The 27,511-nt window shown below is 36.3% G+C and overlaps 1 protein-coding gene across 4 annotated transcripts in view; it reads right to left on the minus strand.

Annotated features, from left to right (window-relative positions):
* Positions 1–24,819, minus strand: part of LOC149576491 (protein CHUP1, chloroplastic-like) — a 40,323-nt gene extending 15,504 nt beyond the window's left edge. Inside the window, exons 1-6 of one of the 4 annotated variants that reach the window (XM_089817393.1) lie at positions 24,158–24,819; positions 23,697–23,970; positions 23,435–23,532; positions 21,686–22,483; positions 20,041–21,528; positions 19,739–19,870 (exon numbers count right to left, since the gene is read on the minus strand). In XM_089817393.1, the coding sequence (XP_089673519.1) occupies positions 19,739–19,870; positions 20,041–21,528; positions 21,686–22,483; positions 23,435–23,532; positions 23,697–23,796 (2,616 nt within the window). In that variant the 5' untranslated portion in view covers positions 23,797–23,970; positions 24,158–24,819. The remainder of the gene's footprint in view (positions 1–19,738; positions 19,871–20,040; positions 21,529–21,685; positions 22,484–23,434; positions 23,533–23,696; positions 23,971–24,157) is intronic. The other 3 variants (XM_089817406.1, XM_089817399.1, XM_089817409.1) reach the window with 3 other exon arrangements.
* Between the last annotated feature and the right edge of the window lie 2,692 nt (positions 24,820–27,511).

Genomic DNA, 27,511 nt, shown 5'->3' on the forward strand with positions numbered 1-27,511 from the left:
ACACAAGCAATTATGGGAGAAGCGTTCTACAGTAAAAGTTTCTACTGAAGATTTCCTTGGAAAAGCAATGGAAATGGAAAATATGAGAAAAGTTGTTCAGTTAAGTGTGGTCTTTTATATTTTGAGTGAAGAGCGTCCTATGACAAACTACCCTTCAATTATTGGTTTATTGCGCTTTTTTTAATTGTGAAACTATCTGAACAATCACTGGTCAGTAAACAACGGATGGGAATGGGCTAGTTGTCTTGAACAGGTTGAAAAAGAAGATATGAAGGCAAAAATAAAACAGTCAAATTTCATTGCATTGTTTCTAGATGAAGTTATAGCAATTGATAATACTTCATGAGTGTGAATGCATGTTATTATTGTAAACGATCTTTGTCGTCTGTTGACATTCCAATCATGTTTGTTATTAGTGATATACACTTATTCAGATTGTGAGTTCATACCAAGCATATTGTCCAGTTAACAATGTAAACCAAGTATTTCAATTGTTACCGAGTCCTACAGTTGCTACCGAGTCCTATGGATAGAGTTCAATTTGAACCAAGCAATTACTACAGAGTTGATGAATAGCAATGTAAACCAAGCATCTCAGTGTATGCCAAGTTTACCAATGTAAACCAAGTTATGCAGTGTTACCGAGTTCGCAGTTGATGTAATGCGAGTCTAGTATTAACCGAGCTACTCAGTGTTAACTAAGAGACTTAGTTTATACCAAGCTTGAGGTGATAGTGTTTACTGAGCTATGCAGTGTCAATCAAATGATTCAGTTTATATGTCGAGTTTCACAGTATATGTCGAGTCACCAGTGTAGACCGAGTTCAAGACTACTTGGAAGTGATCAATATGGACCGAACTTCTACGTCTACCGTGTGCATAATGATGTCGAGCATTGACAGTGGATGCCGAGTATCAAAATTTCACCGAATCAATCTTTAGAGCCTGAGTTCCTACACTTTGGCCAACTTTGTGATATTTGTGTAAACTTGTATTGTGGTTGACTTTGTAATTGTGTAATTGGATTGATATATATGTAATGCATTGTATCACATCCAAATCATACATTGAATAATGTAAGGAAGTAATGTAATCATAAAAGAAAAGCAAAAGAGCGAATTACAAAGGCTACAACAGCATAAGGAGCAGCAAAGATTCATCTATCACAGCAAGGTGATTTGTACACTCAGAGGAATCTCATTCAGCAAACCAAGTTGTAGATCAAAGATCAACTACTATTTCATCCTAACAGGTGAATCAGTCAAATCCTTTAACAAGGTAGACCTAACAATCTTATGTAAATCTCTTTACCAAGTGCATACTTCATTGTATGTTTGTAAATCTTTTTGCAAGATGGACCTAGTAGTCCTTATTGCTCCTAACAAGGCAGATCATCAGAAGTGATCACTGTAAGCCTTAACAGGCCAACTTTATACTGCAGTACTAAAGCTTGTGGGTGTCATCCCCACCCCAATTTTACTTTCTATTTAGAAGGATTTTGGATCACCAAATCTTGTGTTGAAGTGTTGTGTATGCTTTCATGTTTTTTTAGTTTCTCATGCATGCAGTTAGATCAGAATTTATATAAAGGATTAATTGCTAATTGGGATAAAAGTTTTAAAAGTTACTAATTCACCCCTCCCTTCTCAATAACTTAGCTTGTCATAATATTTCTAACAATATTGAACCAGTTCCCAATCCAATTGATGGTGAGCCTCCTGTAAAATGCAGATGTAAAATTTGCATAGAGATAACAAAGAAGGAGAAGAGGTTGCAGCTTAAACTTGATACCATAAAAAAGCATGTCGGTAAAGTTTACAAAAAGGAAACTATAGATGGAGTTGACAAATCTGTGCTAATTTGGAAAACAAAGGACAACTGTCTGCATATCACGAATACCGAATTATACGAGTTACACAAGTAATTATGGGAGAAGCGTTCTACAATAAAAGGTTCCATTGAAGATTTCCTTGGGAAAGCAATGGAAATGGAAAATATGGGAAAAGTTGTTCAGTGAAGTGTGGTCTTTTATATTTTGAGTGGAGGGCATCCTATGACAGACTACCCTTCAATTATTGGTTTATTGTGCTTTTTTTAAATTCGAAACTATCCGAACAGTCACTGGTCAATAAACAGCGGATGGGAATGGGCTAGTTGTCTTGTATAGGTTGAAAAAAAAGATATGAAGGTAAAAACGAAATAGTCAAATTTCATTGCCATCCTGAGGGTTTAGCAATCACATGCAGCCACCTGGGGTTGGCTCTCACAGATTTTACACTTGCAGGCAAACTTTGTTTGACAGGGAACAAGATTTTGACAGGCAACCAGACACCATGGGTGGCAAACAAGAGCATAGCCCACCCAGAGACAATAGGAATGAGGATCGGGAAACAAAAGAATTTTTCAAAGCAATGGTTACAAGACAAGAGAGGATGGCTCGGGCTTTGTAGGCACTCACCACCATGGTTGAGCGCATGAACCCACAAGACAGACGTAATCAGGAACAAAATAGGGGGACACCAAAGCAGGATAACAGGAGTGTGACAGGTTCACAAGGTACACCTAGATACAGATCATGGACTGTAGATAGGCCTACACGTCCTACTTTCCTTAAAGAGGACGCCCAGGAGGCTGTGGGAGATGATATGCCAGAGGATTTTCAGGATGACCTTAGAGCTGCAGATGCAGAATGGCAAGCATTGCCTCCACATGAAAGTGAATTGCTGAATTTTGATCGTTACCTGAGTCAGAGGAGAGAGCACATGAGGAATAGTCGGCAAAACAAGAGACCTAGAGGAGGCCAAGGCAGTGAGTTGCAGCGAGCTGCTAGCAAGCTCACATTACCATCCTTTGATGGCAGCGGGCAGATGACAATACAAGCTTGGATCCATAAGTTAGACACATTCCTTGCATTGAGGCCTATGTCGGACACTAATGCCATCAAGTATGCCACCTTGCATTTGGAGGGCGCAGCACATGATTGGTAATCACATGGTATGGTTACATTACAGCATAATTAGGTGACATCCTATCAAGATTTTGTGGATAGACTGGTAGAGCACTTTGATAAGAAAGACCTAGAGGTCTTCTTCCATGATCTTGCACAGTTGAGATAGACAGGCAGTTAGGAGGTCTACATCAGTGAGTTTCAGAGATTATCAGTGATGGTGCAGGATGTTCCTGAGAGGAGATTGGTTATATTATTCACAGAGGGGTTGTCAAAACCTCTAAGGGGTTGGATCAAGGCATTCGATCCCCCAACACTACAGGAGGCTATGAGGAAGGCACAAAGTATGGAGCTTACAGCACCATCCACTAGATTCACCTTCAGGAGTACTTTCTCTTTCAGGGACAAAAAGAAATTCGACAAGAACAAGGGCAAGAAAGGTGATTCCCAAGGTAAGTCTATTGTACCTTTGGATACGAACACCCTAAATGACTTGCGCAGGAAGAAACTATGCTTTTTCTGCAAAGGTCCTTATGATAAAGATCATGATTGTCCTATGAGGCCGAAGGGGAAGGCCAACAAGGTTATGTGGGCTTACTACGAGGGTTCAGATTCTAACAGTTCTGGACATGAGGATGATCATAGAGATGCAGAGGCAGAGGCTTCAGAGCTTGAGGAGGAGCCCGAGTTGCACTTACAGAAGGCACGCTTGTCTAACATTCAACAAGAGGGATCTTTTAGACTGCGTGGTGTTCTAGCACGGCAGAGAGTTATTACATTGGTTGAAACAAGTGCTATGCACAATTTTATTAATGCACATTTTGTTGAACGCCATGGTATTATGACTAGGAGTTTGAGGGACTACGAGTACAGGTTGTTGATGGTTACACTCTTAGGTGTAACAGGATGGTTAGAGATTTTCCCTTATGCCTGAACAACTATGAGTTCAAAGCGAACTACCATGTTGTCAACATGGGTAATCTGGATATTGTGCTTGAGATGAAGTGGTTACACTCATTGGGAGAGGTCACCTTCAGGTTGAAGGACATGGAGATCAAATTTGAGGTGGATGGGAAACAACACATTTTGAGAGCCATCAAGAATGGTGACATCAGGACTATTTCCTTCAAACGGATAGAGAGGTTAGCCAGACATGATGACATTGAGTGGGCAGTAGTATGTACCCTCATGCCTACACAAGAGGGACAGCATTAGATAGAGTATCATCCAGACATACAGAGGTTGAGAGTGAAGTATGACAGAGCCTTTAGTGGCATCCCACCTGGTAGGGCACCAAACAGAGGTATTGAGCACATCATTGAGTTAGAGGAGGGTGCTAAACCCGTAATGATTACACCATACAAGCATCCTAAGAGACTCATGGATGAGATAGAGAAGATCATCAAGGAGCTTCTTGCAATAGGACACATCAGGCCTAGCAAGTCTCTTTTTGCTTCTTCGGTTGTGTTGTTGAAGAAGAAGGATGGTACATTGAGGATGTGCATTGATTACAGGGTGCTGAACAAAAAGACAATCAAGAACAGGTACCCCATTCCACGGATTGATGAGTTGATTGATGAGCTACATGGTGCATGTTATTTCACGAAGATTGATTTGAGATCCGGCTATCATCAGATTAGAGTCAGAGAGCAGGATATTGAGAAGATAGAGAGCAAGATATTGAGAAGACAGCTTTCAGATGTCATTGTGGGCATTTTGAGTTTGTGGTCATGCTATTTGGGTTGACCAATGCGCCGGCTACCTTTTAGTCCACCATGAACAAGGTCTTCCATCATCAGTTGAGGAAGCATATGTTAGTCTTCTTCGATGATATACTGATATACAGTCGAACTTGGCAGGAACACATGGAGCATTTAGAGTCAGTTTTGGGGATCTTGCAGTCGGAGTCCTTGTACGCTAAGGAGTCCAAATGTGATTTGGGCATGACAGAGCTATTGTATTTAGGTCACATCATTAGTGCAGAGGGAGTACAGATGGATCTTGATAAGATCCGTGTTATTGTGGATTGGCCTACTCCAGAGAACTTGACACAATTGAGAGGGTTCCTTGGGTTGTGTGGTTTCTAACGCAGATTTGTCAGTGGGTATTCACGACATGCAGCTCCTATGACAGATTTGTTGAAGAAGGGAGCCTTTGCTTGGACACCTAAGGCACAAGTTTGCTTTAAGAGATTTAAGGAGATCATGACTACGTGCCTTGTGTTTACATTGCCCGACTTCTCGAAGCCATTTGAGCTTCAATGTGATGCATCTGGAGAGGGGATTGGTGTTGTTCTGATGCAGGACAAGCAACCCATTGCATTTGAGAGCAGGAAGCTCCGTGGGCCAGAGAGATCATTTAGCATATATGACAAGGAGATGTTAGCCATTATGCATGCATTGGCTAAATTCAGGCAGTATCTGGTGGGTGGTAAGTTTTGCATTAAAACTGACCTCAATAGTTTGAGACATTTCCTTGGACAGAGAGATCTCAATGACAGACAGTAGAAGTGGGTTAGTAAGCTACAGGCTTATGATTTTGACATCTCCTATGTGAGAGGGACTCAAAATGTGGTAGTAGATGCTTTGTCACGCAGACCACATCTTAATGCTATGGTTGAGATATCTGAGGATTGGAGGCATCTGATCATTGCAGAGTATGCTACAGATTCATGGGCATCCGGGATTGTTGATGGGACAGTTGTTGATACCAGATACACACTTGTGGGTGATTTGATTATCTACAAGAACAGTATATTCTTAGTCCCAGGATCGAAGGTGAAGCGTGTTGTTATGAAAGCTCTTCATGATTCACCTACAGCTAGACATCCTAGATACTTCAAAACGTACAGGCAGGTACGGGAGCAGTTCACATGGAAGGGGCTCAAGGCAGATGTGTTGCAGTATGTTAGAGAGTACCCTGTTTGTCAGCAGAACAAACAAGAGCACACCTTTCCAACAGGGCTCCTACAGCCACTTCTCATTCCTGACAAGAAGTGGGAGTGTATATCCATGGATTTCATTATGGGTTTGCCTAAGGCCCAAGGGCGAGATTGCATCTATGTGGTGGTGGACAGGTTGACGAAGTATGCACACTTCTTTCCCATCACTACTACTTACACAATAGTGCAAGTGGTTGAGGTCTTCTTTAGAGAGATTTTCAGATTGCATGGGATGCCACAAAGTATAGTGAGTGACAGAGACAACAAGTTCTTGAGCCATTTTTGGCAAGAGGTGTTTCGTTTATGTGGCACTGAGCTCACACCTAGCACTAGCTACCACCCGCAGACCAATGGGCAGACTGAGATAGTGAATAAGTGGGTGGAAGGATATTTGAGGAACTATGTGGCTAGTCAACAGAAGGCATGGGTTAGATGGATTTATTTCTGTGAGTACTACCATAATACCACATACCACATGTCTATTCAAATGACTCCTTTTAGAGCACTATATGGTTATGATGCACCAAGCTTCGTTGATTTGCTTATGAGTGATGTTAGAGTTCCATGTGCTGGAGATTTGCTCCAAGAGAGCAAGGACATTGTTGATGCTCTCAGAGATAATATTGCCAAGGTGCAGAATCAGCATAAGCAGTATGCAGATTAGAAGCGGACAAAGAGGAGTTTTGAGGTTGGTGATATGGTTTATCTCATGTTGCAGCCCTATAGACAGTCTACTCTTAGGAAGAGTGGATCGGAGAACCTTAAGCCTAGGTACTATGGTCCTTTCAGAGTTATCAAACGTATTGGAGAGATGGCATATGAGCTTGAGCTTCCAGCAGACAGTAGGGTACACAATGTTTTCCATGTGTCACGCCTCAAAAAAGCGTTGGATCAGCACGTTGTGCCTTCAGCAGTTCTTCCTCCATTGGATGATGAAGGGAAATTGGTTCTTGTTCCTGAATGCATCATTGACAGCAGAGAGAGGTAGCTCCGTAGGAGTAGGAGGACTATCAGAGAGTACTTGGTGAAGTGGAGAGATTTGCACGAGGAGGATGTCGCATGGGAGGGAGAAGATATTTTGCAACACCCAACTTTGAGATTGCTTAAGGGCAAGCAATTTCAAGAGGGGTAGATTGTCATGTCCCCTCTTTAGTAACATGTCATTTTTCAGTGGATTTGCCTATCATGGACTCTCGTAGGCAAATGGTTTTGGTGAGAGAGTCATTCTAATGATTATTTGGGGATTGGATGGTCTTATTTTCTCTTGGAGAGATGGTATTTATTATATTTTTATTATTATGTGTTATGCAGAGCCAAATGTTATAATTTTGAATTGAGTTGCACTTTTTATTTTATAAAGTTACTTTTTATATAAAAGTGCATTATAAAGGGATTTCATAAGAATATTTTATGGATACTTCTAGAAGTTCTAATGGCTTCTTAGAAAAGTGAATAAATAGAGTGCTTGGCCTCTCATTTGGACAACCCGTAACTTGAGTTTACACTACCTTTCTCTTTGAGCATTTGTGGTGCCATCTTGGTCTACAGATTATCATTTCTTCTTTAGGAACAGAGTCTCCTAAAGATTTTGCATAACTAAGGAGGTGAAATATCCTTTGAAGGGTTGCACATTTGGAGGTGATACTACAATCACTTCAGCTAGGGCATCATTGGGCCTAAGGCCATTTTCAACATTTCAGGAGGCATTTTTAGCAGGGCCGAAATTATAAGAGGTCGTTTTTAGCAGGTCCGAAATTATAGGAAGCCATTTTTAGCAAATCGAAAATTTTAGGAGGCTTCTTTCAGCAAGCCTGAAATTATAGAAGGAGGGCATTTTCTGAGGACTATTCATTTTCAGTCATGGATTGATTACAGGACATCTTTTGAAGGCTTAATTGTGGTGGAGGAAACATTTATAGCTACTAGTTCATTTTTGCTACAAGTCTGATCCAATTTTCAGAATTTTAGGATAGGACTTTGGAACCACATTTTTGTTTATATCTTCCTCATTACTCAGCTTATCATTCTGGGTATTTTTGCATCAGATTTCTATTGTCGAAGAGATAAAAATAGGTGCATTTTGGAGATCCAAAATGCCATGATTTGTTTTTTAAGGAATTTTTCAAAACTCCTAGACATTTTTGAAAATTTGCAACGAAGTACATTTTCAGATTTGGGGTGACTTTGGCTTGGGTGTTGGCATCTTCAGCATTTGTAAAAATTATTACAGCTATCTACAATCAGGTTCTTCACTTCTCATTTCACATTTGGCATATTTTCTGAGAAATGTATGTTTTCAACTGAGTACAAAATATAGCTTCAGCACTTTACTATTTTACATTGTACTTGTCTTTGTTTGCCATTTGGCATTATTGGTATCAAAGGCTAGGATTTTGCAAGTGAAAGAGTATTGTAATTTTTAGATTATCTATATTGTCAACCTAGGGTTTGATGATCATATTATTGGCTGAAATATGTATGGCATTGTTGCAAATTGTTGATATATAAATGGCATATGGTTTTGAGCAATTTCCTATGTTCAACATTTACTTTCAGTAGTAGTCTTCAGTTGCATGCCAAGTGTTTGACAAAATTTCTCAGTTCAGCATTAGAGGTTTTTAGTGGCCTATTGGTACGAGTCATTACACCAATTCCTTCTTCAAATAAAGGATTGTCTTTACAATTAACTCCTCTTTTTTCTTCATATTCTCCAATTGCTTCTTCAACTTGTGGATTGTGTTTGCACTAGACTCCTGTTTTTTCTTCTCATTCCCCAATTCTTTCTGCAAATTATGAATTATCCTTGCATTAGACTCCTCATTTTTCTTTTCACTCTCCAATGCCATCTTCAAATTATGGATTGTATTTTCAGTAGAGGAGTGCTTTTTCCTTTCATTCTCCAATTCAATCTTCAAATTATTATTTTCCTTAACAGCAAAGTCCAGATCAATTTTCAATTTATTGTTTACTTGTGCACTACTCTCTACAGACTTGAACAACTGTGTAATAGAGGTTTTTTCATTCTAAAATAATTTGTTACACACATCCAATTCTTTAGTCAAATTTTTCAGTTGTTCATTCATCTTTTCTTGCTGGACAATTGCCTCTGTAGAAGAAGAATTCTTTACCCTATTTTACAATTCTTTGAACCTATTGTCTATTGCTTTCTCCTTGGCCTTCACATTATCAAAGTCTGCATGTAACTTTTCTATTTGCTTTGCAAGCCTTTTGTTTTCCCTCTCCGCTTTCAGAAGTGTAGAGTAGACCATTTTGTTGCTCTCTTTTGATATATTGATTTTGTCAATATTTTTCACCTTTGAGAAATCCATTTGAAGACTAGTCACTTGTACATCGTTACGATTTATTAGTTTTTTTGGTGGATTATTATCTCTAGCTAGGGGCATAACAGCCATGAAGTTCATCATTTTGGTGTTTGGATCATATGTTAGAAATATACTTTTACTAGATCCCTGATGTTTAGCAACTGCATCACTTTTCAAAGTCTTCATAATTTGTCTATTTCTTTTGCGTGTCTGATCAAATTTTGTTGCAATGTCATTTACACTAAAATTTGGGTTTGCTAAAACAATTGAGTGTTTGAAAGGTGAATTATCAGTTGTATTGTTGTATGCTCCTCCAACTCCGGTTACACTTACTCCACCTACAATTGTATTTTGAGGATTGTCAACATACTGAAGATGACCCGTTCCAAATCCTGATGTTTTAAGACTATTTTCAAGGTTTTGTCTAGAAGCTACTGATGCATACATTGGTGAAGTAACCGCTGACATTGCTTGCATTGTAATTGTTATAACTTTTTGCTTTTTTGCACAAGGTTCACCCGTGCTAGTGCTACTGTCAATGGGATCAACTACAACTGGATTTGAAGATTTAACAAATTTTGTCTTGGGATGACCTTCAAAAGCAGAAGTATAATGTTTTTTGCCCTCTCTAGATGAATCATCAGAAATTTCAATGACTGGTTTACTTCCACTATTGGGTGGGTCAAGTACTGCAATTGGATTCCAAATCCCTTCACCACTTACACCAATGGGCCCTATACCTACATAACCCATGTTTTGTATCATACTTGTCTCTTTATGTTTGTTTAATAGAATCACTCATTTGACATTTAACAATATGCTTGGTTGACCCAAGATCCTCAGTACCTTGAATGTCTTAATCAAAGTCGAGGTCCTTCTGTCTTTGACTATCACTGTCACTACAAGTGCCAAATTGATATACTAAAGATGGATGCTCTTTATTCCAATAATCGCTAAAAAGTTCATCCTCCTCAATTTTCTCAAAAGTTGTTGAGGTCTTTGGTTCACCCAAATTTTGCCTCATTTTCCAAAAACCAGTCATCTTAGTTTGACACCATAATTCAGATCTGCATGCCTCTTTAATTGCTTTCGGCATAGAACTCTTAGAAAGTTGAGATGCTTTCTTGTAGAAATTTAAGTATGTCAGACGCTTTGATTTGTATGACTCTGATATGTGCAATGTCGTAATTTGGGATAACAATTTTTGCATTGAAATATTAATTTTTGTTGCATGTTTCTCCATCTCTTTCTTAACCTCATCCCACGAATCCATGTTTTTTAACTTTTCTATCAATGGCATCTCCTGATGTTGATATTTGCTTGCAGAGTTCCCATTGGTAATAAATCTTGTTTTTATTATGTTTAGTGGATCATAATTCCAGTGATTGACAAAATCAAAGCAAAAAAGTTGACCAAATCATTTGCCACTTTGAAAGTATTTCTTTCAAATGTGAGGCTTCCAATTGCAAAAGGCAAGGAAGGAAATATCATTTTCTTTTGTTGTCTATTGAAAAATTCATATGCGCTCTCCATCTATTGTACATATTCCAGTGCAAAAACTCTTTCTGTAACATGCATTGGAAGTTTGCACGGTTCAACCACTAAACCGTAAAACCTTAACATAGTGTAGTCTTCAATGAAGAACCAATCAACCAATTGAATTTGACTTCCCAGTTGAATGCAATCTTTACAAGACACAAGCAATCTCCACATTGAAATGCCTATGATTTTTTGGTAACTAGGTGCCAAAAAGAAATCTACAAAATGGTTCTAGTTATTATTGTTATCATTCATCCTCATGGACCTGGAATCTCTAATTTCTTCTAGGTTTTCTCATCAAACTTATAGACCTCAATATCAAGCTGCTTGTTCTCAATCTCAAATATTGGGCGATGCTTTGCTAAAAGAAGGTAGCACAAGTAACTTGTGAACCTAAATATCTTCATCTTGCTTGTAGTTGTACTTTGTTTAATTATTAGTAATTGTTCTTGCATAGATTCAACAATGTGCTGAGCATAATTATATCTTACTTCTACCTTCTCAACTGACTGACCTCGACAATGGATATTATAAATCATTTCAAGAACACTGGCCCCCACTTCCTTGTTACTGTCCAATCTCAGACAAAATGATAACAAAGAAATAGTATTTTGAACCCATGGCACAAAAATATCATATTAATAAGGAGGCTTATGGTCTATGTCCAATGTAACAGTAACACTAGTATAAACAATAGACGACTTTGAGCTTATTAAACCCTTAATATATGAATCTTGAAAAACTCAATCCAGTTTATCATAAGCCTGTGCTAATTTATCTAACTAAATGTGCTCGTTAAAGTTTTCTGGTTTAAACCCTAGCCCTAGGTCTAACAGAGTGAAAAAATCACTCTCAGTTATGGATAAAATTTCTTCCTGAGTGTTTTGGTTGACAATTGTTTTTCTATTTTCATCATAATATTGAGCGCATAGCATTACAATTTCAAGGCAAGGGAACACTTCAGATATAGTGAGATTTGCTAATCCACTAACCAAAGCAGCTAGTTTATTTATATTTGCACCAATACTTTTGTTATATTTGAAATAATTTCTCCCTTTTTGTGGATCTTTCCACTTATTAAACAATGAATATCTAATTCCCATCATTCCCAAATCTCCATGGATAACAGGATCAAAAATATCATGACATTCATCGGTGAAACTTATGGTTTGTAGCACTTGCCTGAGTTCTATAATGTCTTTCTTTTCCTTTTTGCTTCCACTTGTACTAGAGGTTTTTGACTTTGTTTTGCCCATATGCCTGCTACTGGTTATTACACAAATTTCTTCTTCAAGCCCTATTTTAAAAAATTGTAAAGTGTAAACCTAAGATAGTAAGATTTCTATTGCTACAATTGCACTGCAAAAAAAATATTAAAAAAATTTAAATACCCGAAATCAAGATTCGAGATTCAATAATAATGGTGCTAGCAGATACTTAGATAATTGGTGTTGTCCTGTAATACTCAAGTTTCAGACTTTCCGTCTTCAAAACAAAAAATGGAATTCAATCAGAGTCTTTGAAAAGTTGAAATTCGAAAACCCTATGGTATTGGACTCTCAAGAATTCTAAACTTCATAGTCTAAAAACATAAAAGTAAAAGGTTAATAGTTAAAAGTTAAAATGTAAGTAGCTAGTGGTTTAAAGTATTGTACTATGTACAGTGTACATGTAACTGTCGTCAATAATGTACATAATTATAATAATAAAAAGTAACAATTAATTACATTATACATTTGAATTTTGAATTTTGTACATTTTAAATAGATTTATAATAAAAATCAATTATCAAACTTAATAATCGACAGCCCCTGCAGCCTTACCCGATATGATTTTCGGGTTGATTTGTGGAATGTTATTGTTGTTGTCAAGAGTCATCCAAAATCGTGAAACTTGTCACAGACACGTGTCATGATTCTGGATGTTTCTTGACAACAACGATAGCATTCCCAAAATTTACCCACAATTCATCTCGAACCATTGATCTTTCTTTTACTTAACAATCGAGATTAACTAATAAACAAGACTAAGAATAGTAACTAAGTCCTGACACTTAATCGAGCATTGCAATGACCGGACACGTGTTACGATTCTGGATGAATCTAGGCACATGGGAAAACATTAGATCCAAATCAATCCAAAATTCATCTCGGGCTATCGATCTTTTTTTAATCAATAGTTGGGACTCGGACGTAACTATAAGAAAGAATCTTGGACTACATGTATCCCGATTTTGGGAAGAAATAGAATTTAACTTAGAACTTTTAAAATTTGGCCCGAAATAGAGATGTGGTCGTTGATCTATTATTCATTGAATGGTCCAGATCAATTTGTAAATTGTTAAACCTTTTGCATAACAAATATTAATAATTTAAATTATAATTTATCTTATTGTTGCACAATGCAACTTTAAATTTAAATCACAAGGTGCAGTAACCAGTTGCAATGTTGCACACATTGTAACTAAATGATTTAGTTAAAATTTAAAACATACAGATTATTTGAATTTCTTCACAATTTCCAAAATCCCTAATTTGGATTAGAATAAAATTAAACATGTAAAATTAATGAAACTTCGAATTTTTGAAAATATAAAATTATAATTTGTAAATTGTAATAAATTATCAGTCATCGATCAATAATTGCTTGATAATGATAATTTAATAATTGTAGCACTTTTACTTAATTAAAATTAATTTAGATTATAATCAATATTTGTTAAATTGCTTCAACTTGATAATAACTTAATTTAAATTTAAATAACCATGGCATTTTTCATTTAATTCAAAATATGATAAAAGTTAAAAATATTATGATGATCATGACATTTAAATAAATTTAGATTTGAAAATAGGAAGTAATGAATTAATAAACTAATATTCAATATTTTATATATAAGTTATAATTTGAACTTTATTTTCAAATCAAATTTCAATATTATTTATACAATTTAAATTGTATGATCAAGAATCATAAATCATGATGTTACATATATCATAAGTTTAACTTTAACAAACTATTTTTTTTTTTTTTAATATTTGTAAATAAATTAATAATAGTTAAAACTATTATTACTATTAACTTACATGGCCCTAGCCCCTACGTTTATATATTATCAAAATTTACAGGTTTTGAAATTTAAAGGACATACATATACATATTACAAATTTTCATTGGATAATTTTAAATTAAAATTTTTTTTACTATAAATCATTAATCAAGTATGAAACCATTAAGAGATTGTTGAAACCCTTTTTTTGTTTCTAACTTTGTAACAATTCATTTTTTATAACAGAGTCACAGATTAACATTTGAACAGTGCATTGAGAAGTCAAAAACAGAGTCGCAGACTAACAGGAACAAAGATTTGAGAAGTCAAAAACTATTGTTTTCATTGATTACATTTGAGATTGTACAATGTACAGATTCATAGCATAGATATTCAAAATAGCTGATTAAATTAGTCTGATTTTCCTATTTCGTAATTTACATTCAAGGGCAAGACCCAATCCCAAGTAACTACTTATCGTTTTTATCAAAAACAAATATCTTAAAAACATTTTTTTGCCCAAAGGGCAAAGATCAAGAAAACAGAAAACAAAGAACCAAGGAACAGGGAGCATCAACAAACTAGAGGCTTGAAGCCTTCAATCAAAAAAGATCTTCAAGCCCCTCCACGAGGAATCTCTTGGAGATGATAATGTCGTTGAGCTCATGCAGCCATGTGAAGTCAATGTTGCTGACGTCATCCAACAACAACCACTTCCGCAAAAAATCTCTCCTAAGCCGCGCCCACTTTCAATGGCGAGTCAATTGGCGTTCATTTATGTTGAGAAGGAAGGGATGCTTTTGTACAATGCTCCCTATGCCTTGCTCCCAACACTTGTCTGCTATGTCTGCAAAAGGGATGCCAATGCCCGGCCCCAATACCTATTTGGCCAATACAAGAATTTTGACATCGTCTTCTAAAAATGTTACACAGAAGCATCAAAATGTCTACTTGATTGCCTCCAAAATAAGAAGAGACACGAGGAAGCAGGAGGTAATATCTGTGGACACGCAATGCCTCTTCTCATTTTTGATGAATTCATGGCCAAGGACCATGAACAAAGCATAGCAGATAAAAGGACCTGTGGCATCTTCCTTGCAAACCATGGCTAGGACATCCTCAGTTATCATGCCCAAAAAGGGCTTTTGCAAACCCATTGTGGTGCATTTCAACCGAATTGGCGTATCCATGACAATTACAAACCTAAGATTCTAAGAAACTCTGGAAACCAAATTGAGAATTTGAGAAATCATAGTGAAAGAGGAATTAAAGACTCTTTAATTGTAGTTGCATTAAATTGTTCAGCATTCACGATCTTTCACATCTTTTGTTTTCATATTCCTATTAATTTGCAAGTGTGGGGAATGTACTCTCATTAATGTCAGACGGTCAAAGTGCCTGCCAAGTTGGCTGTAAATGGAATCTAATAATTGTAACTATCAGTTCCACATTAATGATTTTAATCTTGATATGATCTTCACTACATTCCGGTTAATGGTTTCTGTGCAAATCTTTCCACGTGTCTCCATTCCGAAGAATTTCATGCGGCTCCATGTCTTTTCAAGCATCTAGCCCCAAAATGCATCTTTTAGTTTTGTCGTTGACACTAACATTATCAATAATAGGCAGTACACTAGTCAATAGTCAGTACACTTGGAAACCATGAAGCCCTAAAAGGTCACTAGACAATACACTTGCAAATTCGCTTTCAAATTAAACAATTTTTCAGTTTACCACTAAAGATTAGCCAAGACCATTATTATTCGTTTTCCTACAAAACAAGTAATTCGCCTTTGACATTACAATCTCATTTTTGGCAAGGAAAAAATAGCCATCATTTATTTATGTCAACAAGAAAAAAAAATTAATCTGCCACATTTAAAATGATTTTTGTTAGGGCAAGAAAAAAATCACCAACATATAATATTTTATTTCCCTACATGGAACAAAAAAATCGCCCTCGACATTAAAATTTTCCCACTCATAAAATTTTGGATTCACCAACATTTTGGGCATTTTTTTTGGGAGGGGTTTCTTAAAGTTATCCCTAATTGCCGAATGTGAGGCAGTTTGCACCAAGACCTTGGGTTGGGAGAAGTTGATCTGAGAAGATCTTGATCTGGTGGTGATCGTTTGCATTGAGAGCCTTGGTTTGTGATTCTTGGTGTGAGGTGGTCGATTGTGATCTAACCTACACTTGTAGAGGATTTTCGTCAATCAATCATTTGGATGTGAAGATGGATTTTTTGTAGAGGGTTTGCGAAAATCTTGGAAGATGCCTCTGAGAAGATTGTACCCTAGGATGATTGCAGATCTCCATGATGTAGTGGAGAAGAAGATTTAAGAGGTGTTTTCTCGGATGGATACTACTTTGTCTGATCAAGTTAAGGAAGGGATAGTTGAGTTTTGTAGAGATTTATGGAGTTGGAGTCTACCGATCCAAAAGTGAGTTGTTTGGCCAATTAGGAGACTTGTTTGAGAACGAAGAGGGCATGGAAAGTTCGAGGTGGAGGTTGGTTTTGTTGATCAGTTTTTGGAGTTTGATGTGAAACCTGCAGAGCAACTTGTGGTTGTTGCTGAAGAGGTTCCTATCCTTGTCGATGCTAGGATGGAGATTGGTTTTTATGATCAATTGGTTGAGTTTGACATGGAAATTGCAAAGCACTTGGTCGTGGACAATCAAGTTGTTGCGGGTGATAATTTGTATGTTGCAAAGCATCTTGGTGTTGGGAGTTTGACATATGTTCGTGATGGCTTTCATATTGCTACTAGTGTGGATTTAGTTTTGGATCTGCCTGTTGTTGTTGTGGATGTGGAGTTTGATGCTCTTGTTGCTGATATGGATTGTGGTGATAAGTTGTAGACCCTATTTGTGGGTTACTTTGTTGTTCAGTTTATTCATGTGAGTGAATATGTTGATCGGTTATTTGTAGATTTGCAAAAGAGGAATTGGTTGATGGACTTGTTCATTTTCTTGGCTTTATGAATTGGCAAGCCTTGGGTGAAGATGAAGTGGAAGTCTTATTTTCTTGAAGAAACAAAGTGTGGGACACACTTTTCTTTGTACCACAAAAGTCTGATGCAGGAGCATCTAAGGTTCTTGAAGATTTTGGCATTTTTGGTGGAAGACTGGAGATGCTTGATCATCTCTATGGTATTTCTCAGTTGGAGGCTTGACCAAATGGGCTTGGTGAAGAAGCTTGGTGTTCAGTTGAAGTGTGTTACTCGGTTAAGGAAGTGTTGCTCGGTCCTTAATTGGGTAGTTCTTGGTTGCAATGTTGACCAAGGAGCTCGGTCACTGAAGGGGCTCAATTTCAAAAGGCACTCGGTCGGTGAAGGAACTCAACAAAGCTTACGGTGTTCCATGATGCTTGGGGAGCTCAACAGGCATGTTTGCTTGGCAATTCATGGATTGTTCGTGTTTGCTAACACTTGGTTGTGTGGTTATCGAGGATTAATACAAGAGTTAACATTTTGTATTTAATTTTTGTTGCAAGCCGACTTGTGGCTTAAATATGCATTTAATGTAAGGGTTTATTTAATTTGTAACTTGCTAGGCCGACTTGTGGCTTAGTTGGGTATAAGTAGGGGGTTTGGGGGAGTCTTGAGTGAGAATATTTTATTCAGCATGTAGTTAAGAGGAGTGAAGTTTGTGAGCAAAGCTAGTAGTTGGGGCTTGGGAAACAACGAGATTGCTTGTTGGGCTTGCAAGCACAAGTTTCGACCTCGTGTGAGGTTTCTTCCAGAGTGTTGTTGTGTTACAAATATGGGCTAGCTAGGGTTTGGGTTGGATCTTGAGGGATCTTGCAAAACTATTACGTGCTTTTATTTGGTCGTAACTGGGAAGGCCTTACAACCCGGCACATTGCATGTAATCAGTTGTATGGTATCAAATCTTGTATCTTGTATTGTCTTTCCGTTAAGTGGTTATTTGCTGGGGGCTAGGACATCTCCTTTGGGGATACTCCTGCCTTGCACTGCGTCACTAAAGGAGACTGCACTTTTACTTCTAGCAAGAAGATCAATCCTAGTTCTGAACTGTATCAAACTGCACAGTAGGGGAACCAACAGATTTATCATCATTCATCATAAACAGGCAAATATAGGATGTGTGCATCCGTAAGAGCATAACAAACTAACCTAAGAGCATCTAGCTAGACAGTCATACAAAGAAGGATACTTCCTCTAAAACATTTTCATAATATCCATAGCAGTCCTCAAAAGACGAAGCAAAAATAAGCAGCTAGTCCTTTATGCCTAAGACAAGAAGAACCACCAATCAAAGTATAAGCGCAGAGAAACTAGGGTTCCTTGGTAGCAACTCAAAAAAGAAGGTTATCATGGTCTCATATCTAAATGTGCCTGAAATTGCTAATACCCATAGGGATTTTGACTACAAATATTTAAGAGGTGCATAAAAATGTCAATGATTAGTTCTAACAACAAATAGCATAAGTTGGAACAATTAAACATCTTGTGTTAATGAGCTCTAATTTCCCTTGAGTGTTGCTAGAGGTGGCCTACTTTAGCTACCATTCCTTTCTCTTCCTCTAAAGTTCTCACATATGTTTCCTATAGTTCTAGACAATTTCATAGTCTACTAAGTTGTATTAGTTTGTTTTGCTTCATGAGCAATTTACTTCTCCCTTGGACATGGATTAAGCAATATTTCCATACCTATTTGTAACTAACCACAATTTAAGTATTAGTAGACATACATTGCTTGCTAGTGAGGATCAACAGAAAAATCTTGATTATTTATTTCAATAAAACAAAATTATTATGTATGCCAAACCATTTTTTATATGCACGAAAGACAAATGATCATGCTACACTCAGAAATATTCAAATACTAGTTGAAAGCTGAGGCACAGGGACGTGTAACCTGGCATTTTGGTTCCCAAGATGCCTTGGGGAAATTTCCCCAATGTCCCCCAAAAAAACAATTTGTAGAGGGGACATTTCTAAGCTGCGGGGATGTCACAAAAACACCCAGAACGTCCCAGGGACAACCAGCCATTCCCTTTTCTTCATTTTTGCTTCATCTTTTTAATTACCCAAAAATAAAATGCCTCGCATCCCCTCAATCGTTGGGTTTTCTCACATTTAACACCTTGTGCAGTTTATCATTGCTGCCTCTCAAATCCATTGCGATCTCCATTACCAAATCCCCACTAGTTATTGGGATCTCTTGTCATATAAGTGGGTCTAAGAGTGGAGACCAAATTCAAGAACTTAAACAACTAATTTAATCATTAATATGATATCATTGATCAATAATGAATTCATTAAACTGAAGAAGAGGAAATGTAAAATGTTGTAGTGCAAACTTGTAGCCTTTCAGCATTTTGGCATATGCAACATTACTATTTTTCATATGCAAGTTGACATAAATTATGGAGGCAATTAAGTATTACCATTAACTTTTTTTACTTTCATTTCAACTCTATTGTTGTGTTTTAATTCTATAATGTATATGTCAATAAGATTACATTTGCAACTTTATCAATGTTATGATTTGTTATATAAATATTTAAATTTCTCTATATGCCCCATGCCATCCCAACAAATGGCCCGAATAAATCCCATCCCCAAAATATGTCCCCTCATCCCAAAAACTTGGCAGAACATAGGTCGAAAGTCGAATGATCTACCCCAGAAAGTTGCTAAGAAAAGAATTGCATATATCATTAGGAGAGCACAGAATTATAGTAATTACCATCAACTATCATAGTGCAGTCACCAGTTTTAGAATTAAAATTCTTTAACATCAAAAAACACTGCTTTAGATAAAAGTCTCTCGTCTGACCAGTATAAAAAATCAACATCTTATTTAAAACAGAAAAAAAAGCCTAAGATGAAAAAGTTCCGCATCCAACTAGTGCACAAAGTAAGTACATCTTTATTTATTCTTTAACATTTGGGGAAAGAAAACATACCAAAAATGAAAGTTCTTCATCCAACCAGTGTACAAAGTTAACAACATCTTTAATGTTTGTATAGATGGCTAGACGAACTTCATTAGCCAGCGATTGAACAAAGTCGCCTTGAGTTTCTACATCAGCTTTGACCTGACATCGTGAAGAACATTAGAACAAACCATTCCATTTTCTTCCATGGAGAAAATAATCTCTACAACCGTGCAGCTATAGCACAGAATTTAAGATCCATAATATTTGAACTGTCAACCTGAAAGACATATAACAAGACTTTTATGTATTACTACAAATGTGGAACTTACAGCTAACAGATATGCAGATTGGTTCTCAAGCTCTCCAATTAAGTTATTATGAGCATCTGCAACATTGTTGGATGTGGCAGATCTCACATTAGCAACCTCCTTTTGGGCTTCTCTTTTCACCAAAGATTGGTAAAACTCAACTACTTGTGGCACTCTATGAACTTTATCTCCTGTTTGTCTTTGCAAATCCTGCAGGCCATTGGGAGGTGGTGGTGGAGGGGGAGGCATACCAACAGCAGCCGTAGATGGGGGTAGGGGTGGAGGAGTTGGCATGCGAATGTCACTTGAAGCTTTAAATGGAATACCATTGTGTGTTGGAGAACCCATGGAAGGCTTGGGGGGTGCCTTTGCAACCTTTGGGGCCCTCTTTTGTACTTCTACGAGTTTCATTTTGCTGATTTTTGGCTCTTGACATTTATTGTCACATGGGGAGTTAGTTTGACAATCTCCAAATTCAAGAGCTTCCAGGATCTTCTTTCCTGTTAAATTCTCTGGTCTCACATCTTCAGTAAGTGATTCTGTTTTAAATTTTTCTGAATTTTTTCTCCTTCTGTCCTGTTCTGCTTTGCCTTTAATAGCATTCTCTCGTTGCAATGCTAACCAATGTCTATTTTTTGAGCCAGGCTTCTCTCCCTCATGTTTGCCTGTCGCAGACTTTGACACGAGTCTAAAGGAATCTGCCACACTGATTGATGAATCCTTCAATTCTGAAGATGTTTCTGACATGTTGTTACTTGTATCCCTTTCAGGCGAACCGACTGATGGCATTTCTACACCATGTGCCTCAAGAAATTTTGTTGCTATATCATGGGCATCAAGTAATGTGCTTGATTTAGACTGTGTCTTTGTGTCAGAATCAACTTCCCTTCTAAAAAAGTCAATGGAACTACCATTGCTTGAGTTTCTTGACAATAAAGCATCGGATGGGACACTTGACATTGAATATCTGTGTCGTGGGCTCTTTTTCCAGTTGATAGAACCATTTCCTCTTCTGTCCCCTGCTGATCCACCTAAAGATGCCACAGAGTCATCCTTACTTCTTCCCCACCTTTTAAGTTTGTGGATCAAGCTAGACTTTTTTGATCTGTTTTGTCTGCTAGATGCACTATCCAAAAAAAAGTCATCAAAATCAACACTCTCAGAAGGAGTGGATGTCCTGGATGATGCACTCTCAAAGTCATTATCTGTAAACTCTTTTTCATGCAATGTAAAAACATCTGGCCCAGCGTATTCGAACATAAGCTGTTTTGCCTTCTCCTGGGATCTTGGGCTCAAGCTTTTGTTGAGATCGGGTGCAGTCACTTTCCCTGGAGGAGCTTTGTAGTTCCTCAACTCATAGCGCAGGCATGCATTAACCCATCTCAAATAAACTAATTCCTCAACTTCACTAAACCGATTATTTTGTAGTCCTTCTATTTGCTTTGACAGATCTTTATTCTCATGCCTCAATAAATTGACCTCCTCTCTTGCCTTTTCAATAACCTCTGTCTGTAGTTTAAGAAAAAAATCAATACCTTTTATTGGAACCTAAGAACCACATTAGACACATAGAGAACAATTCAAACACAAAATTGTAAATCGGAAAAACCTTATGACTCAGATACAACATGCATAGACCTAGAGAAATATAGATGGAAAAATGTACCTCGGTAATTTTAGAAAGGGAAGTGATTTTTGCTTCTGCATGGTCTAGTTTCACTATCAACTCCCGCTTTTCTTGTTGCAGCTCTTTGTTGGCCCTTCTTAACTCAACTACTTCCACTTCAAGTTCTTTCAATTGCTGTAATTTTTTCTCCAATTGAAAATTCCTTTCAGAAGCATCTTTCTCCTTATCTTCAAGAACCGCGATTCTTTGTTGAAGCATATGAAGTTGTTCATTTGACTCTTTAGCATCCATTTGTATCTGTCTTTGAAGCTCCTCAATGATTGATCTAGCAGATTCAAGCTCTTTGTTAACTAAAGAAGCATCTGCTAATTCCTCTTCAATTTTCTTCTTTTGGGCTTCCAGAGCATTTATTTTTAAATTAAGCATTTCAATCTCAACTCCATTAAGCTTGAGTCGCCTCTGCAATTCAACAATGCTTGCTTCCTGTTCCTTTAGACCATAATACTCGAGTAATTCATTTTCATAACTTTCTTCCCTTTTCTGAAATTCTTGGACAAGGGCCCTCAATCTTTCAATTTCTGCACTTGTATTTGTCATTGCCTCCTCATGCATATGCCTATCATGCTTAGGCATTACATCAGAATCTATCTCCATAGATTGTTTATCCTTATCACCATATTGTATAGTTTTAGAAGACTCATCTTGGGGTGGAAACCGAAACTCCTCCAATACAAGATCACTGAATTCTGGCAGGAGGAGCTGTTCATCATCAGTCAAGTTCTTGCTGCTCAATGATGGACTAAGGCTGTCAACTCTTTTAACCTCCTCCTCCTGCTGCTGCAAATCCCACCAAAGCATAACATGATTATTTGTTTGTTTAAGGGGTTATTCATTCATATTCACCAGGGTACCATACAGGTTACCCTGCTTCAATAATCATATTACAATTTGCGCCTCCTCTAGGTGGCTTCATAAGGACTAGCTAATATGCTATATAGGCATTTGTGACTCATCTTGTACTAACATAAGACTTTTCACTTTACCTTATGTATGGTATTTGTACCTAATTACATTTAAACCTCAAGAAAAAGTTAGGAAGTACATCAGACCTTGACAATTCTTATTGAATATTTATACATAGTGAACAAAAACCGAACAGGACGAGAAGATGCTAATGGTCCAAACTAAGGGCTAGCCCATCAAAGCTTAAATGTGAGATAAGCAGATGGACAACATAGAAATAGGAATTGGAATAGACGATCTCTGTAATCTGTACCACGGAAGCAATATAATCAAACAAGAATTTCACCATGGGACATCCATCTTATGGTTAAATTAAAGTCGGCACCTAAGGAATTCACTTTATTTTAAGTTCTTTAAGAGGTGAAAGTAAAAAATGCGAGGGCGAAAGTAAAGGATATGAGGATATTTCTAATCAGAACCAAAAGAAGAGGAAGCAGGCTTCAGTTGGACGCAATATCCTCTTCCAACCTCGGCCCTTCAGGCAGCTATGTCTTAAATAATAAAAACAGATTGTTCCCGGGGAGTTAACTAAAATCAATTCATGCAATTTCATACCTTTTGCAAAGGAATTATAACCCAACTAACTATTATGCTAATATGCCTTCTGGCTTCAGATCCTGAATCAAAGGGTTCACTAAAAACAAATAAAACAGGTGCTTACAAACCAAAACTAAGATCGTACGACTCAAAATACTTCTCGTTAGAAGCGAAATGAATACCAAAAACCCATGAGCAAATAGAAAGAATTGGTATAGATTTACATACATCATTTTTCTGTGTTGAATCAGCTTTCGAGTATGAACAGATTTGTTTATTGATTTCGACATTGCTTTCTTCTTTTCCCTGGATTAAATACTGGGGTTCTGTATCCAGAATTAGCCATACGTTTCAGAAAATACATCGTAAAAAAAATCCACAACCTTTAAATATCAACACATGAGCTTTTCCAGAAACCCAAAAAGCCTAAAAATCATTATGTGACAAGTTGAAGGAAGAGGTAGCAATAAAAGGAAGAACATATAGTTACTTCTTGCAGGATTCGATCGACTGGCACTCTTACTTCTGAGATGAGTCAATACATAAACTGCAACAGACAAGCTGACAGCAAGGCCTATCTTTACTATCATATATGGAAATTTTCTATTTTCTGGCCCCTGTATTCCTGAGTCATCCCACTACAACTCGTGCTTTATTCGCTCACCCGACGCGCTGATTTAAGCAATCCATCCAAAACAATCTAACCTCTTTCATTCTTCAAAGCAACGAAAGCCGAAAACTCTTTAAAGAAAGGACTTTGAGCGCTGCAAAACAAAGCAAGCAAGCGTTAAAAACACGAGGAAAATCAGCTTAGAAAAGCCGACATAAAATTCGTTAGCAATAAGTTCAATTAAAAACGAATAAAAGCAAAAACTTAAAACTTAGAATTCATGTAACGTTAATTCCAATAAAAATTGAGATAACGGAAACATATATATATATATTCATTACCCAAAGAGACGACTGGTCCATCGTCATTAAATTCTTGAAATGAGAACATGTCAACAAAAAAACGGAAAATTCAAGTCTTCTGGGAAAATTCTGCACAATACTCGATCAATCTCCACACTCCTCCCCAAACGGAAAAAAATTCCAACAATCTTTTCGCGGCAATTAATAACTGCTGCGAGTCCAATACCAATATTTAATGGGAAATTTAATGGCAAAACACCTCAAATTCGAGAAAATTCAACTACGATAATCAAAAACCGTTGAAATTAATCATTTCAACTTAAATTAGGTGGCCGAGGCGGCAAGATTTGCACTGTTCGCTCAAGGGTTTCGAGAAAAAACAGAAAAACATACGCAATGTCAAAAACTTTCTGTGCTAAAAAGCAAAAACACAAATACATTTCCCGGCCGTCGATAAATGATATGCCATCGACGTCAATTCGATACTTGTGCTTTTGTCATCCCGAATATATTCTCTCGCAATTGATTTAGTATTTAAAAATCACAAGTTCATTTGTTACATATTCATTGAATATTATAAATTTACTAATTACAGAAGGATTTGAATTTAAATAATAATTCACAAATTTAATATATTACATATGGATTTAAAAAACTCACAAATTTTAATTTTTATATTGATTTCAGAAAGATTTTCAGATTTGTCCTTGGTAATGGTTGTCTGGTTTTAATGGCTATTTTAATCGGTCCACCAGATCTTAGAAAAGTGGGTCCACTCTCAACTAGTTTTTTTTCTTTTTCGCTTTTTAAATCTCGCGTGGGACTTGTTTCGCCACAACTTATACCTATTTCACGTGAGTTATTCCGTGAAGCTGAGTCAACTCCGAAGATTGTGTGCGGACTAGTAGCTATGGTGCTTATCGTGGGTTTTAATGGCATTGAAGTTTATCATTTTCTTGGATGAAACATTTACAATGGAATAGAGTAGCACATATTTATAATTTTATTTATTTATTATTATTTTCATGGAAGATCTAATATCATCCACAAAGAAGTTTTAGTGTGAGGTGGATCTATTTAGAATCACCTAACTTTGTCACTCGATTGATATGAGAGCTTATTATTTTGAATGGTATATATTTTGCAGATTCATATGGTACATGATTTGGGCCTCATCTCTAATGTTGTGGAGGTGAGTTCCTCATTAACACTTGATTCTAAGTAGACTCATTTAGAATCATTCAACTTAACTTATTATTTTGAATGGGACATATTTTGCCAGATTCAGATGGTACATGATTTGGGCCTCGTTTATTATCATGAGGAGGCCACATACTCATTAAGACTTGATTCTTAGTAGACTCGTTTAGTAACATTCAACTTCACCAATACATCAATATAAGGGTATATAATTTTGAAGGGTGTATATAATTTTGAAGGGTATCTATTTTGCCAAATTCACTTAGGGCAATGATTTTGGACTCATCGTTGATGGTGTCGAGGTCTTGCACTTATCAAGATTGGTCTTTGGTTGACTCATTTAGAATCATTCAACTACACCAATAGATTAATACAAGGGTATATAACTTTGAAGGGTATCGATATCGCCAAATTTACTAGGGGTGCCATTTTAACGTCATCCCTAATGATGTTGGGTCTTCTACTCATCATGACTTAATCCTTTGCAGACTCATTTGGAAGCATTCAACTTCGCTAATAGATCAATAAGAGTATATATAATTTTGAAGGCTATCCATTTCGCTAAATTCACTCAAGGCACGATTCTAGCTTCATCTCCTTGCATCTATCAAGACTTGATACGTAGTGGAGAACTATTCAACTTCACCAATTGATTAACATGAGAATGTATAAATTTAAAGGGTATCCATTTCACTAAATCTATGTGGGGCATGACTTCAACATCATCTTTTATGCTTTTAGGGTCTTCAACATCATCCCTTATGATTTTAGGGTCTTGCACTAAACAAGACTTGATCTTTGGTTGGCTCATTTTAGAATCATTCAACTTCACCAATATATCAATATGAGAGTATATAATTTATATATTTTATAAGATTTGAATTTGTGATCGACCTTTCAAATATAAAGTATAAATGTGAAATATAATATGGAAAGAATTATCATGATTATTTATACATATTAAATTCTATGTAATTATAACAGTGCCATATGTATTTTCATGACAAGTTTTATTTAGCTTTGGATTTTCTAAGAGAATATTTTAATACAATTGAAGGTTAGAATCTATTAATTTTAAATAGCTCATTCAAAGCTACAAATAGAAAAGATATTAAAATCAAACCATCAAAACAAAGTTAGTGTCCAAGAGAAATGTAAGCACACAATAGTTCACTTCAATACCAACCAAGGAAGCAAAGATGTTTGAACGAGGATAAGATATAAAACCAAAAAGTAAGGGATTGTTATCCAAATTTTCAAAACTATGAGAACAAAAATGAGTTGCAATCTTATGAAAGAAAATAATATGAAAACCCACAATTGTATCCTAACTAAATGAACCTAATGAATAAGTTTTATATCGTACTAAAAATAAGCATATCTAAAATGAATACAAATAGTAAATTATCAAAATATCATGACTTGCTCTTTGTTCGACTCATTTAAAACCATTCAATTCACCGATAGATCGGTAGAGAGGTATATAAAGTTTTGAATGTCATCCATTTTGACAAATACACTTGAGGCACGACTTTACTTTGGTCTCTTATGATGTTAAGGTCTTGCACTCAACAAGACTTGATTTTGTGTTGGCTCATTTTAGAATCGTTCAACTTCACTGATAGAACTATATATAAAAAATAAATGTAAGATTTAAATTTAGAATAGACATTTCAAGAATAAAAGTATAAATATGAAATATTATATAAAATGAATTGGTATCAAATTAATTGTAATTATAATGGTTACATGTGTATTTTTTGTCAATTTTTATTTAGTTTTGGATTTTCTAAGAGAATATTTTAATATGATTAAAGTTTAGAACTTATAAAGAGATTGATCACTCATTAAAAAATATCAAGAGAAATTATATTAAAAACAAGCTATCAAAAAAATTTAGTGTTAAAGAGAAATATAAGCACGTAATGGTTCACTTCAATATCAACCAAGAAAGGAAATATGTTTGCAATGAGGATAAGACATAAAACCAAAAGGAGGCAAGGTATTGTTTATTTGAATTTTCAAATCTATGATGACAAAGATGAAGCAGATTATTGTAAAAGAAAAGAATATGAAAGCTTACAATTGTATCCTACCTAATATGTAAATATACATAATCCAAGTCCTACTACAAGTTCATGTTAGGTGTATATACACAAATTTATCTTGTAAATAAGGGAAAGAAAAAACTTG

Source organism: Cupressus sempervirens, chromosome 1 (assembly GCF_028749045.1).
Source record: "Cupressus sempervirens isolate cs-2001-9-10 chromosome 1, ASM2874904v1, whole genome shotgun sequence".
Taxonomy (NCBI): domain Eukaryota; kingdom Viridiplantae; phylum Streptophyta; class Pinopsida; order Cupressales; family Cupressaceae; genus Cupressus; species Cupressus sempervirens.